At 35.5% G+C, this 19,884-nt stretch overlaps 1 protein-coding gene across 1 annotated transcript in view; it reads left to right on the top strand.

Annotated features, from left to right (window-relative positions):
- arl8bb (ADP-ribosylation factor-like 8Bb) overlaps positions 1-12,975 on the top strand; it is a 28,890-nt gene extending 15,915 nt beyond the window's left edge. Inside the window, exons 6-7 of the mRNA XM_051673483.1 lie at positions 970-1,040; positions 9,416-12,975. Of these exons, the coding sequence (XP_051529443.1) occupies positions 970-1,040; positions 9,416-9,465 (121 nt within the window). The 3' untranslated portion in view covers positions 9,466-12,975. The remainder of the gene's footprint in view (positions 1-969; positions 1,041-9,415) is intronic.
- Positions 12,976-19,884: the final 6,909 nt, after the last annotated feature.

The following is a 19,884-nucleotide window of genomic DNA, read 5'->3' as shown; positions in this document are numbered from 1 at the left end:
TCCAATCAGTCACGTTACAGGGCATTTATTTTTTCAAGGAAATCTCCCACAATCTTTTCGGCCCATGCCATGCAATACTGCTGGAAAACAATATACAATTTATGAAGCAGAGTTGGGAATAAACTAAACTTTTGAAGAAATTAATTCAAGCATCGAAGAAACATTTTCAATTAACTATATATACACATTTAAAAAGAAAACGACAAACATATTTTTAGCTAATTTATGTTATTAAGGTTAATTTCACTCAATTAGTACATTTTTTCATTACTATTATTTTACTTCTATCAAAATGTAATCATGGTCGTTTGCTTAAAAGAACACAAAACGTTTGTATATCTTACACAAGATTTACACGTGGTCAGGAGCAGGTGTAAATTCTGATTGTACCAACTAACGTTTTGAAAATATGAAAACTCTCTTGAATCCGAGAATTAATGTCAGAACAGCTTTATGAATGATTTACACCAAAAATCATCGTGTTTCATGAATGAGGCCCAATGAAAATGAATGGGGACTGAGGTTGTCAGTCTTTGACTTTCTGCCTAACATCTTTTGTGAAAAAGTCATGAGTTTGGAACAACATGTGAGTGATTAATTGTTGTCAGAATTTTCATTTTTGTGTGAATTACCTCTTTATTGCAGTGCTTCATGCTTTATACAGACCCAAATAATATGTCATATAACCGACAGTATGACCTGACCTCTAGACATTTTGATTAGAATTAAATTGCAGTGATATGCCGAACACATTTTTTTTTGACTTCCTTTTTGTTGTTTCCCCATTTATAAGTCAAAATTCCCCTTTGTTTTATGAAACTGGTAGTTCTCTCCATTTGCTAACACTTAAACTGCCCTTGCTGGAAGTTCTGGGCAGGGAAACCATGACCAGACCACTTGAAATAAGATGTTAGGGAGACCTTTTCTTGTAGGTAGCAAAAATGGTAACAGCATTTCCTTCTTTCTCAGGAATCTGTCAGCCATTCAAGACAGAGAGATTTGTTGCTACTCAATTTCATGCAAAGAGAAAGACAATATTGGTGAGTGTTGATTAACTTCTGCATTTTATAAACACAGATGTTTGGTCATCCCTTAACTTTGTTGATTTCCTATTTTCTGTAATACAGGGGTTTATTGTTGTATTTGGTGTCACAAACACATGATAATATCGATGATTAAAACGTATCCCAATGTAATATTTAAGAAATATCACTTGAGCAGAAGAGTTATCACAGCTGTATCGATATGTGGAAAAACAGCCCGGTTGCGAGTGTGACATTGCTTTTATAAGTGAGGAAAAAAGAGTGACATACTCAAACTACTTTCTTGCGCCACTGAACTCGCTATGCTTAGAAACAGCGAATGCGTTACATTGCTGTTGGACTTCTATATCAGCACTCTTGGAATTCCTCACGTCCAATCAGATTCGAGGACCATTGCTAACTGTTGTATAATAGGGAATGCGTCTCAATTGTGTAAAACCTATTGAAATGATCAGTGCTCAGAGTCCCTCAAAGTGATGAGTTGAAGAACATGAGGCCAGGATATTTGAATTAGTGTTAGCCAGTCATTCAAATAAAGGACTTATAGACTACGTCATTGTCACTCATTCGCTTAGCAGCGATTAGAAGTTATGTTCCTTTCATCTCCAATTCTTTTAACCTGAGAAGCCATCCATTTGCATTTATTACGCTGTAATAGGATTTATGTCTTGACAGCTGGTTACAGGAAGTTGAATGTTTGTGCTAGATTGTTGTATTGTTAGCTGTTATGCTTATTAGCAAAGACAAAATTGAACAAAACAATAGCTGGGTTTCTGTCAACATATTTTTATGCAAATTTGGGATATTGCATAAAAAAAAGTTGGATGTAGACACCAAGATGTGAATAAAATCTCCAAAATGTGCATAAAAAACTTTTTTGGTCACTTAAAGGAATAGTTCACCCAAAAATGAAAATTTGCTGATAATTTACTCACCCACAGGCCATGCAAGATGTGTCTGAGTTTCTTTCTTCATCAAAAGAGAATTTAAGACTTTTAGGATTTCACTTCAGGCCTCCTCTTCTAAACAATGCAAGTGAATGTCCTCCATTTTTTGACGGTCCAAAATGCATATTTAGGGTGCATCAAAATAATCCACACAACTCCAGTTGACAAATAAAGGTCTTCTGAACCTAAACGATTGATTATTTTTAGAAACAAAGCAATGCTTAACTACAAATGTTCACTTCTGTACATCTCTGTGACGTGTGCTCATGAGAGGGATGACAAGCTAGTTGGTAATGTCACGCGTCACGTGGAGGAGTCAGGAAGCGCGTCATTAACTACATATCCATCCAAGGATTTTTTGCGAAAAAAGTTTTAGCGCATCAAAATAAAGCTGATGGAAATGCATATTATCGCTAAAATTTCACAAGTGTCGACATAATATTTTTCTGTTTAACTCTAGCGCATAAACTCTATGTCGATACTTCAAATGTCATGAAAAACTGGTTTGGAAACACCTTTTGTCGAGAAAATGGCTATTAACGCAAAAATATAGTGTCACATGACAGAATTTGCCCCAATCGTTAGCCTGTGTTAATCATGATGACAGTATACATCCTTGAAATCCAATTTATTGTACATGATAATGGATTGATCTTAATGGCATATAGATCCGATACTGCAAACATGTCACTCCAGGAGTGCCAACACAAATACCTCGTATCACGGAGAACAAATGAATGGCCACTTTTTGCGATTAATTTAATCATGGTAGACATCCGTTTATTTATTAAAGTTGCTTTTCCACACCATTAAAAATAATAGACGGCTGTCATGGAATTAGCCCACAATACAAAAAACATGTCATTTCTGTGCACAAAGATGTTTTAAATTAAAAATAAATGCACAATACTAGGAGAAAAACATCAGTGTGCTTTTTTTGTAACACTTACAGCCCAATTCTATTAAATTATTGTTTAGTTTACTTTTGAAAAAATGCTGGCAAAATTCCCTGTATTCAATTAAATAAATTACCAAATGAATAAAGCATTAAATTAAAAAAATAAATAACCAAATGAAAAAAATTATATTTTTTGTCTAAATAGGCCTTTTCTTTACACAAACTTAAATTAGTCTTACCCTGTTCTGTAGACAAAAAAAGGCAGCTGAATGAATCTCAGAATGTTCTACACTTTTTTCAAGACTATAAACTATTAGAACTATTTGCCAATGCTGAGTTCACTTTCAGAAAACAAACTTTTGAACATTTTAAAACTTTTAAATATTTTAAATCTAACCCTCTTTATCACATTTGCTGAGCTTCTTCAGAAAATGTAAATTGCATTATGACACTAAAATTAATTTTAGATGACAGTCAAGTTCAGTTGGTCGTTAAAAGCTGCTGGAGAAATATGCGGGACATAATGCAGTTGAGATGCTTTAGATTAGATGATTGTTCAAAATAGCCCATTGAATATCAGGAATGTATCATATGTAAATCCTGATATTACACTGCATCAATGTTTCTTTAATAGCTGTGCACACAGCATATTCTCATCGATGGATGGTCCTTATACTAAGACCGAAAGTTTCCCCCGCTACTTGGTGCAGTTGCCAGCTTGAACAGGGCCATGACGATTCGCTTTCGGGTCGGAACCAGTGGAAACCTGCGATATGCGCAACATCAGGACCAATATTACAGTCCTATCAGAAGGGCAACTGCTCCCTTTTGATTGCAATTCCTCGTGTTCTGATTGCATTTATTTGTGGAATTATGACAGTAAGCTGTCTAATTTCAATGAATTTTCTCAATACTCTCCCCATTTTGCCAAAACTCACATTTCTGAATGGAAACGGCTTCAGGGCAGATTTCTTTTGCGCTAAACCAAAACTTGTGCGACAAAGTGTTTTTTTTTAGGCATGACATCATCACGCACACCATTTTTATCGATTAAAGGCCATTTGAATGGAAACAGGGAGAAGACACGCATTTTCACTTTGTCGATAACAAAATAGCGCTTCCAAGTGGATGGAAACTAGGCTATTGTTTACATTGTTTTTTTTAATTATTATTATTTGGAAATGATTTTTTGTTTTATTTTATATTGTTTTGAAATTGTTTTGGTTTGTGAATGGCACAAGTTTCTCTTGTAAACAATGACGTGCTTCCTGACTCCTGAGTCGTGTGGATTATTTTGATGCACTCTAAATATGCATTTTGGACTGTCAAAAAATGGAGGACATTCATTTGCATTGTTTAGAGGAGGAGGCCTGAAATGTTTTTCTGTTTTGATGAAGAAAGAAACTCAGATACATCTTGGATGGCCTTAGGGTGAGTAAATTATCAGCAAATTTTCATTTTTGGGTGAACTATTCCTTTTAAGGTGGATACATTTTTAATTTGATAAGAAGACATGCGCATAAACTATGATGGAAAACTTCTTTTAACCTCCTGAGGCCCCTGCGTGACAGCTGTGTGCATTTTCCATTCCCCTTTTTGATTTGTAACTAGTAGCCCCTAAGAAACATGCAAAAACAATTGATGTCCACCTATGTGGACAGTGAGACCAAATTGTGCAATTTTAAATAATACCAAGCTATAGAAAGTCAGACTTTTTTTTTTTTAAATCAAATTGTTTTTTTTTTTTCAGGAGTGTTGGTTATTCAAGTTTTTGAGACGTTACAGACATTTCATCAGAAATTGGCATACTTAATTCTGATTCAATGTATTGGCCAGCATCATCCAATCACTGCCAACCATGTAAAATAAAATTATATATTATAAATTTGGAATCTATGTACTGATTACCATTGTCCCATATCTGCTAAACATGTTGAGTGGTCCAAACATCATCTACAGCCTGAAACGGAGCTTTTGGTCAGATGATCAGGAGTAAATGTATTTAGCTGCATAGAGAGTTATAGGATGCTCCCTTGCTCCCTAATTAGGGAATGACTTAACCTTCAGTGTGTTGTCTGTCTGCACTGGTCTCAGAACAGTTTGAAATGCAACTTATTTTCATCCTAACTCCATATAAAGCCTCTGAAAGCAACATTTTCCAGTTTTTGGATGAACCCATTGGTTCTCAAAGTGAAAATGCACAGTAAATATATAGGAATGCATTACTAATGTTAATGAATAGAATCGTATTGTACAGTGATTTGAAATAAAATAAAATTATATTAAAATGAAGCTAAATGACCCACAGATGTGTTAAAATAAATAACATTTTTTTTTCTACTTTTGAGGAAATGCAGTGTCAGTTTCCACATATGTGGACATCATGTTTATCGAAAAATGAACAGATGTTTTATAGCAGCATATCAAACGACACTAGAGACTCTACTCTTTACAATCAAACAGGTTTTAATAAAAAAACTTAGAGATTTCTTAACAGAGGCACTTTTTTTGGCTCTGCGTCCGTAGGAGCGCTTCACGGAAATCGACGTCATGTTGTTGTGTCACGTGACTCGGTGCGGAAAAAGCTTAACCCTTAAATGATAGTCTTGAGTCTTGTAAATAGTATTCAGTCGGATTTTATTACTTTAAATTATGCGTTGCAAAATACATCGTTCACGCATGTGGACTCAGGGTTGCATGAGGTAAATATATTCCTGTAGAATTTATATAGGAATATAAATGCACAGCAAAAAGTCATGTGGCTTTGCCTCCACAAGTTATGTGAATACATAATTAGTTCAGAGAATATTATCAATTGCTTTAGAATAATCAAACAAGTCTCAAAATAATATTGCGAATGATGTAATAAAGTTTTTTAAATTGCTAATATTTAACATCACTTTTTTATAAGTTACGTTTACAGTAAATCAATCAATAATTATCAATATGTGCAAGTGTAAGCTTCACAACCTTAAACTAGAAATACTAAATGTATTCTCTCTCTCTCTTTATTGGCAGCACAGACAGCCTACATGGAGTGGGGTTCACTTAAAAATACATTGGAAAGAATTTCCACACAGACATTGCTAGTAAATTTAACAGACCATATTTTCAAGGAAAGGCTAGACACAATTCTTGGTGGCTTTAATTGAAAATCTCAAGTAGAGTTACTTTGCAAAACCATGTTCCAAGTAATTTTTACTTGCTTTTTGTTTGTACATTTTACTCAAGCAATGTAGTACTTAATTAAGCCATGCTCTTAGAATTATACTGGCATTTCAATGCTTCTTTTTTAACATACTTAATTGTGTACCGCTTGACACACAAAAGCCTTCCACAGGGAAGCTTAATGCATGCTTTGTAGTCTTTTAGACAACATCACCTTGCTTTAATGGTGATAGAAACAAAATCCAGAGCTGCACACGCAGACCTCAATACTTGACGGTAACAATCAACATATCATTTTTTTGATTATGAACAGGTATTTTGAGTTGAAAATTAAATTCAGACTCACAGAACAAGAAGTTACCAAACGTAACAACAAAATAAACAATAAAATTGGTGTAAATCAAATTACAAACAATGAAATCATGCAAGCTCATTAATTATTCTAGCCCTGTGCATGCTGGTAACACCAACTTCGAAAAGTTAATAAAATGTACTTATTTTATTTACCTGTGAAATTGACTCAAATTAGCAAATTAATATGAGCTGTAGGATTCATACATGACACATTGTAAAGATAACGAACAATCATAAATAACATGTACTTATAAGCTAGAGCATTCATTTTTACATGTTTGAATTGATTACAAATGTAGAATTTACTTAATATTTTCAAGTTCAAGTAGAAAGTACTTTAATCTTTTCTGCTATATTTACTTCACCACAAATGTTTTTTTTTTTGTTTTTTTTTTTTTCTCTCAGTGTTCCAATGACTGGACAGATGAAAAAGAGATACATAACATAAGCATAATGCTGGCATAATAATGTTCTTCCCCTTACAGCTGTACATTCTGTTAAAGCTTGTGAAATTTAAGCATCTATCAAATTTCAAGTAAATAATTATATATTTTTATTTTAGGCCTTTAATGTAACAGGAGAGTGCAGAAGTGACAGGAAATGATAAGGAGAAGAGTGGGGAGTCACACAACAAGCTGAATTTGAGCTCGGGTTGCCCACACACAAGCGCTACCACGCTATATGTCGGAGCATGTGCAGGCCACGTCTTAGACTACTTTTATTTAAAAAGAAAAGAGGTCCAGTGAACCATCCTGAATATGTGGGATAGCTGGTCACTGTAAAATTAAATATGTTAAACTTAGTGACATATCTATAACAATACAAGAACACCTGCACTGATTTATTCATAGCTGATCAGTGTAAAATTACAATATAAAATAATTCGGTCCGGTCCTCGAATCTTTTTGTGGCTCAGTTCCAGAAACACCTTAAATGAAGAAAACCCTTAGTTATAGTGTGTAATGGTATTGTCAATAAGGGTTTTCATGCAACCGACTGCTGATATTTAGCATATGAGACACTTCACTGTTTGTGTCACTCCACTTGTCTGTGGCTGTGGTGTTCCAAATCAGAGTTTGAGAGCACTACAGAGAGCTAGTGGTGGAGAATTTGATTCATCCCAGCGATTCTTTCGCTGATAGTGAACATTTGTGTTGGTTACAGTACATCTGTATGCCTGTAGGTGGCAACAAATGACCATCTTTAAATGAGGAAATCTGTTCATGTCAGATTTAAAAAATTTCCTTTAAGAAGTTTGACGAGCTTGTAAAATTACAAGTTTGAGAAGATGGATGTTTTGAGGAATTAAAGACATTTCATGTATACATTTGAAGTCAGAAATGTACATACACTTAGGTTGAAGTCATTAAAACGTATTTTTTAACCACTCCACAGATTTAATATTAGCAAACTATAGTTTTGACAAGTCATTTAGGACATCTACTTTGTGCAAGACAAGTAATTTTTCCAACAATTGTTTACAGACAGATTGTTTCACTTTTAACTGACTATATCACAATTCAAGTGGGTCAGAAGATTACATACACTAAGTTAACTGTGCCTTTTAGCAGCTTGGAAAATTCCAGAAAATGATGTCAAGCCTTTAGACAATTAGCCAATAGGCTTCTGATAGGAGGTGTACTGAATTGGAGGTGTACCTGTGGATGGATTTTAAGGCCCACCTTCAAACTCAGTGGCTCTTTGCTTGACATCATGGGAAAATCAAAAGAAATCAGAAGACCTCAGAAAAAAAATTGTGGACCTCCACAAGTCTGGTTCATCCTTGGGAGCATTTCCAAATGCCTGAAGGTACATTCATCTGTACAAACAATAATATGCAAGTATAAACACCATAGGACCATGCAGCCCTCATACCGCTCAGGAAGGAGACGCATTCTTTCTCCTAGAGAGGAACGTAGTTTTGGTGCAAAAAGTGCAAATCAATCCCAGAACAACAGCAAAGTACCTTGTGAAGATGCTGGAGGAAACAGGTTGACAAGTATCTATATCCACAGTAAAACGAGTCCTGTATTGGCATAACCTGAAAAGCTGCTCAGCAAGGAAGAAGCCAATGCTCCAAAACTGCCATAAAAAAGCCAGACTACAGTTTGCAAGTGCACAAGGGGACAAAGATCTTATTTTCTTTGGAGAAATGTCCTCTGGTCTACTGAAACAAAAATGTAACTGTTTGGTCATAATGACCATTGTTATGTTTGGAGGAAAAAGGGTGAGGCTTGCAAGCCGAAGAACACCATCCCAACCGTGAAGCAGGGGGGTGGCAGCATCATGTTGTGGGGGTGCTTTGCTGCAGGAGGGAATGGTGCACTTCACAAAATAATTGGCATCATGAGGAAGGAAAATTATGTGGATATAGTGAAGCAACATCTCAAGACATCAGCCAGGAAGTTAAAGCTTGGTTGCAAATGACCCCAAGCATACCTCCATAGTTGTGGCAAAATGGCTTAAGGACAGCAAAGTTAAGGTATTCGAGTGGCCATCACAAAGCCCTGACATCAATCCAATAGAAAATTTGTGGGCAGAACTGAAAAAGTGTGTGCGAGCAAGGAGGCCTACAAACCTGACCAAAATTCCAGCAACTTATTGTGAGAAGCTTGTGGAAGGCTACCCAAAATGTTTGACCCAAGTTAAACAATTTTAAGGCAATGCTACCAAATATTAACAAAGTGTATGTAAACCTCTGACCCATTGAGAATTTATGAAAAAAATAAAAGCTGACATAAATCATTCTCTCTACTATTATTCTGACATTTCACATTCTTAAAATAGTGATCCTAACAGGAATTGTGAAAAACTGAGTTTAATTGTATTTGGCTAAGGTATATGTAAACTTCTGACTTCAGTTGTATGTACCATTATCAGATGGGTTTGGGAGAGGATGCGAATTAGGGATCAAAAGACAATTTCAAGTTCATTGTTTGACAAGATGGTATAAGAAAATTATTGTTAACCTCTTTATCTCCTCTGTATCTACTTCCCTCCTTAAGATATCACATTGCAGTGGCTGATCCAGCATTCAAAATCTCGGAGGAGTTGAGAGCAGACCCCATTTCATCCAACAGTCCAGTCCTGCCCTTGTTCCAGCACCACCCAGCACAGACCAGCTCAGACCAGTGCTCTTTAGACCAGCCCTTCATGGCTGTCTCATTGATGCAGTCCCTCTCAGCCGCATCTGTCTGTCCAGTAGCTTCCCGTCTCATTCATTCTATCTATTACACACACAGACTAAAGTATAGCATCATCACTCACTGGTGGGCCTCAGACTTTCCTTACCATGATTTGCTACCTGTTTTGTTGGCTGGATTTTTTTTTTTTTTTTTACCCCCATATTAACCATTACCCACCTCAGAGCTAAACCTTGACCCACCAGAACTTCTCCTTTGACCTTTTGACTATAGACACAAAAATATGGTTTTGATCCCTTTTGGAGTTACCACATGGCTTTCTCTCCTTGTGAAAGAGGTTTTGAGGTCTGTGCTAGTTATTGGAGATATATTGTTCTTGTTCTTAGCCCATTTTCTTATATGTGTGTGTGTGTTACATACAGTACTGTGCAAAAGTTTTAGGCACTTGTGAAAAATGTTGCATAGTGAGGTTGTCTTAAAAAATAATGACATATATAGTTTTCATTTATCACTTAATGTCATACAAAGTCCAGTAAACCTAAAAAAAGCTAAATCAATATTTGGTGTGACCACATTTGCCTTTAAAACAGCACCAATTCTCCTAGGTACACCTGGACTCAAGAAAACATGAGTGAGCAGGCAAAACACATTTCTTTTATTTCTTATGGGATTCATGTTCAACTGTAGGTTATAACAGAATGGCACAATCATAAAACAAAATATGGCAACAAAGAAAAAATTGAAATGACCCCTGTTCAAAAATCTGCATTCCCTTAGTTCATAATAATGTGTATTGCCCACTTTAGCATCAATGACAGCGTGCAGTCTTTTGTAATAGTTGTCTATGAGGCCCCAAATTCTTGCAGGTGGTATAGCTGCCCATTCGTCTTGGCAAAATGCCTCCAGGTCATGCAAAATCTTTGGTCGTCTTACATTAACAGCAAGTTTGAGATCTCCCCAGAGTGGCTCAATGATATTAAGGTCAGGAGACTGTGATGGCCACTCCAGAACCTTCATCTTTTTCTGCTGTAACCACTGGAGGGTCAACTTGGCCTTGTGCTTAGGGTCATTGTCGTGCTAGAAAGTCCAAGAGCGTCCCATGCGCAGCTTTCGTGCAGAAGAATGCAAATTGTCTGCCAGTATTTTCTGATAACATGCTGCATTCATCTTGCCATCAATTTTCACAAGATTCCCCGTGCCTTTAGGGCTCACACACCCCCAAAACATCAGTGAGCCACCACCATGCTTCACAGTGCAGATGGTATTCTTTTCACTATAGGCCTTGTTGACCCCCTCTCCAAACATAGCGCTTATGGTTGTGACCATAAAGCTCTATTTTGGTCTCGTCAATCCAAATTACAGTGTGCCAGAAGCTGTGAGGGGTGTCAAGGTGTTGTCGGGCATATTGAAACTGGGCTTTTTTGTGGCATTGGCGCAGTAAAGGCTTCTTTCTGGCAACTCGACCATGCAGCTCATTTTTGTTCAAGTATCGTTGCATTGTGCTCCTTGAAAAAACCACACTGTCTTTTTCCAGAGCAGCCTGTATTTCTCCCTGTGGGTTTTTCTTTATATCCCGAACAATTCTTCTGGCAGTTGTGGCTGAAATCTTTCTTGGTCTGCCTGACCTTGGCTTGGTATCAAGAGATCCCCGAATTTTCCACTTCTTAATAAGTGATTGAACAGTACTGACTGGCATTTTCAAGGCTTTGGATATCTTTTTATACCCTTTTCCATCTTTAAAAAGTTCCATTACCTTGTTACGCAGGTCTTTTGACAGTTCTTTTCTGCTCCCCATGGCTCAGTATCTAGCCTGCTCAGTGCATCCACGTGAGAGCTAACAGTCTCATTGACTATTTATACACATACACTAATTGCAATTTAAAAAGCCACAGGTGTGGGAAATTAACCTTTAATTGCCATTTAAACCTGTGTGTGTCACCTTGTGTGTCTGTAACAAGGCCAAACATTCAAAGGTATGTAAACTTTTGATCAGGGCCATTTGGGTGATTTCTATAATAAATGGCTTCATATGATCACTATCCCTAAATAAAAGACTTTCAAAATCAATGCCAAAATTTCACAATTTCTGCCAGGGTATGCAAACTTTTGAACACAACTGTGTGTAATATATATATAGATATAAATTTATTTATGGGTTACTTTCCTGAAAGCAAATTCAAAGGGTGTTGAGTGAAAAATTGAATAGTTAGTATTCTGCATCTAGAGCTTATATAAAAATTTTAAATATACTGTATGTTCAACTGATATTTTGGTAACACTGTACTCTAAGGTTCCATTCATTATCAATAGTTAATGCATTAGGTATCATGAACTAACATTTAAACTAATATTATCAAATGGAGCCTTATTGTAAAGTGTTACTGATATTTTCTTTAATCTCTGCAAAAGTGTGTAATTTCATTTGAGCAGCCAGTTTTGGGTCTGACAAAACGCGAGTTTGGTTGGTACTACCTGTTTGTCCAAACAATGAGAGGCAGGGGAGTAAAAATTGTTTGAAAACAGTAATTATTTTTTCAATTCTGTTTGGTGCTGTTGGTGGCACAGAAAGTACACATTTCACCTTTAAGTCGTATTACAATAACAAAGCTAGCTTGTTAAAGTTTGTGATCTAAAGTTCATTGATCCCACCCTTGGTTTAAAAATGTCTTAATTTTGAAAAGTGTGTCCTCTATTGGGATTCTCGGCCATCTCCTGGTGGTGGGGAACTGTGGCGTTTGCAAATTCTAAAAGTTAAGTGCCTTTTCAAATACTCACACTTTTAAATCAAACCCAGGTTTCCAACACCCCAAAGTTACGACAGATGGCTGTTGGCCATCCACTTACTGTTGGTGCCATTTAATACTAAGTTAAAGTTAAAGGAATATTCTGGGTTCAATACAAGTCAAGCTTAATTGACAGCATTTGTGGCATAATATTGATTACCACAAAAATAATTTGGACTTGTCTCTCCTTCTCTTTAAAAAAAGCAAAATTCTGGGTTCCAGTGAGACAATGGAAGTGAATGGGGCCAATCTGTAATACGTAAACTGTTTCAAAGGTATAGCCACAAGATATAAGCAATATGTGTTAACATGATTTTAGTGTGATAACATTGCTTTTTTCATCAATCAATTTTACAACTTCGTTGCCATGTTGATGTAATGTCAACAAACCCTAAAACTACTATAAAAATTATGATTTAAACAACTTTACAGCTCAAATAATGCATAAGTATTAAGGAAAGTGCTTTTATAAAATTGTAAGCTTCACATTTCTGCCTCTAAACCCTCGAAATATTGGCCCCATTCACTTTTTTTTCTTCTTTTTTTAAAGAAACTTTAAAAGGGACTTGTCAAAATAATTTTTTGTGGTAATCATCATTATGCCACAAATGCTGTCAATTGAGCTTAATTTATATTGAACCCGGAATATTCCTTTAACACTGCTAACATCAACATACAGTGGTGTGAAAAAGTGTTTGCCCCCTTCCTGATTTCTTATTTTTTTGCATGTTTGTCACACTTAAATGTTTCAGATCATCAAGCAAGTTTAAATATTAGTCAAAGATAACACAAGTAAACACAAAATGCAGTTTTTAAATGAAGGTTGTTATTATTAAGGGAAAACAAATTCCAAACCTACATGGCCCTGTGTGAAAAAGTGATTGCCCCCTAAACCTAATAACTGGTTGGGCCACCCTTAGCAGCAACAACTGCAATCAAGCGTTTGCGATAACTTGCAATGAGTCTTTTACAACGCTGTGGAGGAATTTTGGCCCACTCATCTTTGCAGAATTGTTGTAATTCAGCCACATTGGAGGGTTTTCGAGCATGAACTGCCTTTTTAAGGTCATGCCACAGCATCTCAATAGGATTCAGGTCAGGACTTTGACTAGGCCACTCCAAAGTCTTCATTTTGTTTTTCTTCAGCCATTCAGAGGTGGACTTGCTGGTGTGTTTTGGATCATTGTCCTGCTGCAGAACCCAAGTTTGCTTCAGCTTGAGGTCACGAACAGATGGCCGGACATTCTCCTTCAGGATTTTTTGGTAGACAGCAGAATTCATGGTTCCATTTATCACAGCAAGTCTTCCAGGTCCTGAAGCAGCAAAACAGCCCCAGACCATCACACTACCACCACCATATTTTACTGTTGGTATGATGTTCTTTTTCTGAAATGCGGTGTTACTTTTACGCCAGATGTAATGGGACACACACCTTCCAAAAAGTTCAACTTTTGTCTCGTCAGTCCACAGAGTATTTTCCCAAAAGTCTTGGGGATCATCAAGATGTTTTCTGGCAAAAATGAGACTAGCCTTAATGTTCTTTTTGCTCAGCAGTGGTTTTCGTCTTGGAACTCTGCCATGCAGGCCATTTTTGCCCAGTCTCTTATGGTGGAGTCATGAACACTGACCTTAACTGAGGCAAGTGAGGCCTGCAGTTCTTTGGATGTTGTTTTGGGGTCTTTTGTGACCTCTTGGATGAGTCGTTGCTGCGCTCTTGGGGTAATTTTGGTCGGCCGGCCACTCCTGGGAAGGTTCACCACTGTTCCATGTTTTCGCCATTTGTGGATAATGGCTCTCACTGTGGTTCTCTGGAGTCCCAAAGCTTTAGAAATGGCTTTATAACCTTTTCCAGACTGATAGATCTCAACTTTCATTCTCATTTGTTCCTGAATTTCTTTGGATCTCGGCATGATGTCTAGCTTTTGAAGATCTTTTGGTCTACTTCACTTTGTCAGGCAGGTTCTATTTAAGTGATTTCTTGATTGAGAACAGGTGTGGCAGTAATCAGGCCTGGGTGTGGCTAGAGAAATTGAACTCAGGTGTGATAAACCACAGTTAAGTTATGTTTTAACAGGTTGGGCAAACACTTTTTCACACAGGGCCATGTAGGTTTGGATTTTGTTTTCCCTTAATAATAACAACCTTCATTTAAAAACTGCATTTTGTGTTTACTTGTGTTATCTTTGACTAATATTTAAACTTGTTTGATGATCTGAAACATTTAAGTGTGACAAACATGCAAAAAAATAAGAAATCAGGAAGGGGGCAAACACTTTTTCACACCACTGTATGTAGAAACTGATTCTCACATGAATCAATGGCTGTTCTGCAAACTATACAGATATGAATCTGCGTTTATTCTATCCTGTGTATGCCATTTCTCACTTCTTCACAATGTATCTCCACAGAACTTTATGGCAGAAGTTTTGCCACTCTTTCGCAGAGTCCATGGAACAAAAACACACATAAACACATGCACTGTAAATATGCTTTAAATGTTTAAAAGTATTTGTTAAAATGGTAATATAATGAACAAAGCATTCTAAATGGGGGTAAAGAAACTATGTGGACTTATCTTGTTTTTTTGTTTTTTCTTGGTGCACATAGTCATAAAAAGCTTTGAGATGCTGGGATCAAAAATAGTTTTGTTGTTCCTGCATGTTGGGCAGCGTTAACGGTACTAATTTGAGATAGAGATTTGATGACATATGTCCTGTGTGTGTGGAATATTCACACAAATCAGACATGACACCTTAAATCTGTGTATCTTCTGTGCGGCAGCTTCCTGAGAGTCGTGTTTAAGATGTGATTTAATTCTCAATGACTTACTAATATTGGGTTGCTATAGCATTGTAAATGTGTCAGTGTTGTACGTTAAGCAGGCCAGGTGGTACAGAGTTGTTTTTTTATAGGCCTTATGTTAAGGGTGAAATTAAAAATACATTTTAGGTCTGTTACACTAAAGATTATTCACTCTGCTGATCAGCTGATTACTCGTAAACATGTCATATGGCCACGCTTAATCAACTTTAAGACTTAAATTTATATAGACAGTCAAGTTCTTGGTATTAGGTTGCAAAAATGAATTTTGTCTTGAGTAACGGTAGTATGCGTGCCAGCCTTCTTATCCTATCTATAACATTAGGAAAAAGTTTTATCGAGCTTGCACAATGTCTCAAATATGGGATATCTAATTGTTATTTTGTCATCTCCCGATTAGGCCTCAAATTCAAAGTTTTAGAACGACATTGCAGTCTTAGGCTGCAAAAACTCTTGGAAAAAGGCTTTTAAAACTCCATATTTGACATTTAGTCATTTGCAACCAAAAGACCATTGCTTAAAGAATGAGATGAATAGACTTTCAGACTGTCCTCTCTAATCTACCTCAGAAAAGTGTCCATATCTCTGTCATGAGCTCAAGGGAGAGTTCAGAGAGCTGTATGTTGACATCCTGAGCGTCACCTATGATGAGAGAGATCATACGTCTGAAGATGTTTGTCATTGTATGAAGTAGGTCTGCAGGTCGTCTCATGTTTTGTGTTGATGCTCAGAGAAAATAGCATTAATGGACAGCCTCATAAACCTTAGGACTGACCCCTGAGAACAAATGCTGTTTGACAGCATATTGGTACTGAACATCATCTAAATAAGTGAGAATATTATGTTCTTGTGCTGCCACAAAAGGCCTGCTTGTTGCATTAAATACAAATATTCATTTGAATCTTTTCACTGAATGTAATTGCCTCAGCAGTAGATAGTATTACAGTACATGGACATTTTAGTTAAACAGTCATTAAAGGAATATTCCGGATTCAATACAAGTTAAGCTCAATCGACAGCATTTGTGGCATAATGTTGATTACCACAATATTTTTTCACAAAATTACCATAAAATAAATTTTGACCTGTCTCTCTTTTTTGTTTAAAAAAAAAAAAAAAAGCTAAAATCTGGGTTACAGTGAGGCACTTACAACGGAAGTGAATGGGGCCAGTTCGTAAGCGTTATAATACTCACTGTTTCAAAAGTTTAGTCACAAGACATAAATAATATGTGTGTTAACATGATTTTAGTGTTATAAAATTGCTTACTAACATTTTCTGTGTAAAGTTATAGCCAATTTTACAACTTCATTGCCATATGTCAACAAACTCTAAAACGACTGTAAAAATTATGATATCAACAACTTTAAAGTGAAAAAAAAAGAAAATAGTTTTAACAGAAGAATTAATGTGTTTTTATAAAATTATAAGCTTCCCATTTCTGCCTTTAAACCCTCCAGAAATGCACCCCATTTACTCCCACTGTAACCTTGAATTTTTTTTTTTTTTTTTTTTTTTAAGTAAAAGAGGAATGAGTCAACATTATTTTTTGTGGTAATCAACATTATGCCACAAATGCTGTCGACTGAGCTAAACTTGTATTGAACCCAGAATATCCCTTTTAAGAGTGCTTTTTTTTAATTTTTTTTTATGAATGTGAACCACTTAGCCAAACCAGAAAAAACAAAACAATATAATCTGCATAGTGAAGATGTGTTGATGTAACATAATATTTTTTTTTATTATTATTGTTGTTTGTTTTAGTCAGAGGAATGGTTTTAAGCTACTAATTTTGCATTTTTATAAATGTTGTTTGACATGTTGTGTGCTAATATTGGCAGTCATGTTATTAATTATTTCTTAAGTGTTTAGTAAAGTTAGTTTGCATTTTAATTTTTTTTTAAATAATTTTTCTTCAAATGTTTATTATCAATGAATGTTTTAATATGCTGTAAGGATTGAATGTTATTTTATCTGTTTACCAAGGGCTTTAAAATATGCTGCTTCCTTTTTTTTTTTTTTTTTTTTTATTTAAATTTTTTATTTGAGAAGATAAATGACATCATAAACAAGTTCCCTAGAAATCCAAGATTAATTGTTAATTACTTTTAAATTCTTGATGACCATATTATTAACCCTGATACTCTAAAGCAATTTGTCACTGTCTCAGCCTTGCTGATTGTACATACACTTCAAATTGCATCCCAGCCACCTCTGCTGCATGTACTGTTTAATAAAATAATGGAGGCGAGCAGGTCATCTCCAGCTTTTACAGTTGTTCACACCTCTCTATATACATTACTTCACTCATTTAGACAGCTGATGTGTGTTGTCGGGTCTGTTCACCAAAAGCAGCAGGTCTATGAGCAAAGCTTATTCCCTCGTGTTTTATCTCTGTGCAACCTTTAAACTATACATACAGGTTGTTGACTTTATCAACACGTGAACAATCAATGGATCTGTTTGCTGACTTTGTAAATAAGCAAAAAACATTTGTGTGTTTAGCAATATTTTGTTTTATTGTGATTGCTTAATAAAAACATTTTAGGGTGACTGTCAGCCTGTGCATTCTGTCCTTTAGCACTGTTATATTTGGCCAGGGGAAGTTAAAGGTTGTTGCTTTTGACTCATTTGAAAACATTTTCAATGGGTGGAATTAATGCTTTTTAATTTGTTACAGATAAAAAACATACAGGCAAATCCAAATGTCATCAATTATTACAGATAGGTAAAATGTCTATTAGCACAAGTTAACCATCACGGCAAACATTTTTATTAAAAATATAAATAATAAATGTATTCATTATATAATTTATTATATATATATATATATATATATATATATATATATATATATATATATATATTTTATCTTGAACAACATTTAATATTAAATCTCTCAATTTACGAGGTCACAGCTCTCATTGAGTGGGTCTTGTAAAGAATCAAAAGACCACATGATGGCAGCAGAGTGCCATACAACAAATCTGACTTTTTTGCATTTGACAAAACAGTTGTAAGTTGTCAGTTCAAAAATGTTTAAGCTTAGAAGCACTGCATTGTAAAAACTGTATCATATTCAACACATTATCTTTTTTATATGTATAAGTATGTTATTTCCTCCACTTTTAGGGAAATAAACACTAGTCATGCAAAACAACAACTTTAAGACCAAGCAGAAGCATCTCCCAACCAGTTGTGTCGGCAAATTTTTGCATTGACGAATTGATTTTCAACAATAACTTATAAACCTTTAAACACCAACCTACCGTGAGCTCTGAGGTTGTTCAACGATGGTAAATTCCTTTGTTGAAGCTATCGGTCTGCATTATTTCAACTTTCAACGTGTTAAATAGCGGAATTCTTGGTAAACAACTACACTACCCATGGTCCAACAGAGAAATATCCACCAATCAGAGAATCGTGGCCAACAAAGCCTACCAAACAAGTCCAGCACCAACTGCCCACTTCCATGATGCACTGTGAATGACGCAATCGAGTCAGTTTCCCTACACCCTCAAACTACATTTACTGTATATTGGTATATTTCAGAATATTTTGCAGTAAATGTGAACATTTTTGTTTCTGTATTTATAATCAACAATGTAAAATCAATAGTTTTATATATTTCCATAGTTTTACTTGATAACGTCATTAGCAATGCTTCATGAGATTGTAGTTTGTACCGTTGTGAAAGACGGAAACAACACAGTCTTGTACCTTTGTGTTTCTGTCCGATTTTTAAATACCTTTTCCTACCAGTTAAGCTACACAAATTCAGGTACCACCCTACTCAAATCAATAGTTCAGAGGTCAGGCCAAAAATAACAATATATCAGAACAGTAACACAGTGTGCAATACCATGGTACATTGTTGTATATCATATTACGGTATGATTGATGTACCATGATATTTAAATGGTGCTTCAAAAATACCATGGTACTGTGTCATAAATAAATAAATAAATAAATACCATGGTGATTTTTGCCACTTTTTTGTATGGCCCACCTATGGCTCACATTACATCCTAGAACTGGAGCTCAAGTATAAGCAATGAGCAGCTAATTTAATATTTGGTCATATTCATGTTGACATTTGTAATACAAATCAAAACTACAGCTGGTGTTATTTAAAACCTTTATTTCATCATCACGCCACAACTTTTATGCAGCAATATATATATAAAAAAATAAAAAAAACGAACAAGGCTTTTACATGACCTCTGCCAAGACTTCTTGGCACATTATTTCTGTTTCATTCAGCACAATAAAATATTTAAAGAAACAATTGAATTTCATGCATGCAGGGATTTTGAGCAGTTGTTCATAGTCTGGAGGCATTAATCATGTTGCTTAAAGGTATAGTTCATTTACCCACCCTCATGCTATCCCAGATGTGTATGACTTTCTTCTGCTGAACACAAATGATGATTTTTAGAAAAATATCTCAGCTTTGTATGTCTGTAAGTTAATGGTGGCCAGAACTAGGTCCGAAAAGCTCATAAAGGCAGCATAAAAGTAATATATATGACTCCAGTGTTTAAATCCATATCTTCAGAAGCGATATGTTAGATGTTCATGAGAAACAGATCAATATTTAAGTCATTTTTTACAAAAAATCACATTCTTCTTTTGTTTTTGACAAATAACATTCTTTGTGCATATCGCCACCTACTGGGCAGGGAAGAGAATTTATAAAAAAAGGACTTAAATATTTATCTGTTTCTC

The sequence above is a fragment of the Myxocyprinus asiaticus genome, chromosome 35 (genome assembly GCF_019703515.2).
Source record: "Myxocyprinus asiaticus isolate MX2 ecotype Aquarium Trade chromosome 35, UBuf_Myxa_2, whole genome shotgun sequence".
NCBI lineage: Eukaryota > Metazoa > Chordata > Actinopteri > Cypriniformes > Catostomidae > Myxocyprinus > Myxocyprinus asiaticus.
The sequence above is the reverse complement of the archived record's forward strand: the minus strand, read 5'-3'. Positions and strand labels throughout refer to the sequence as shown.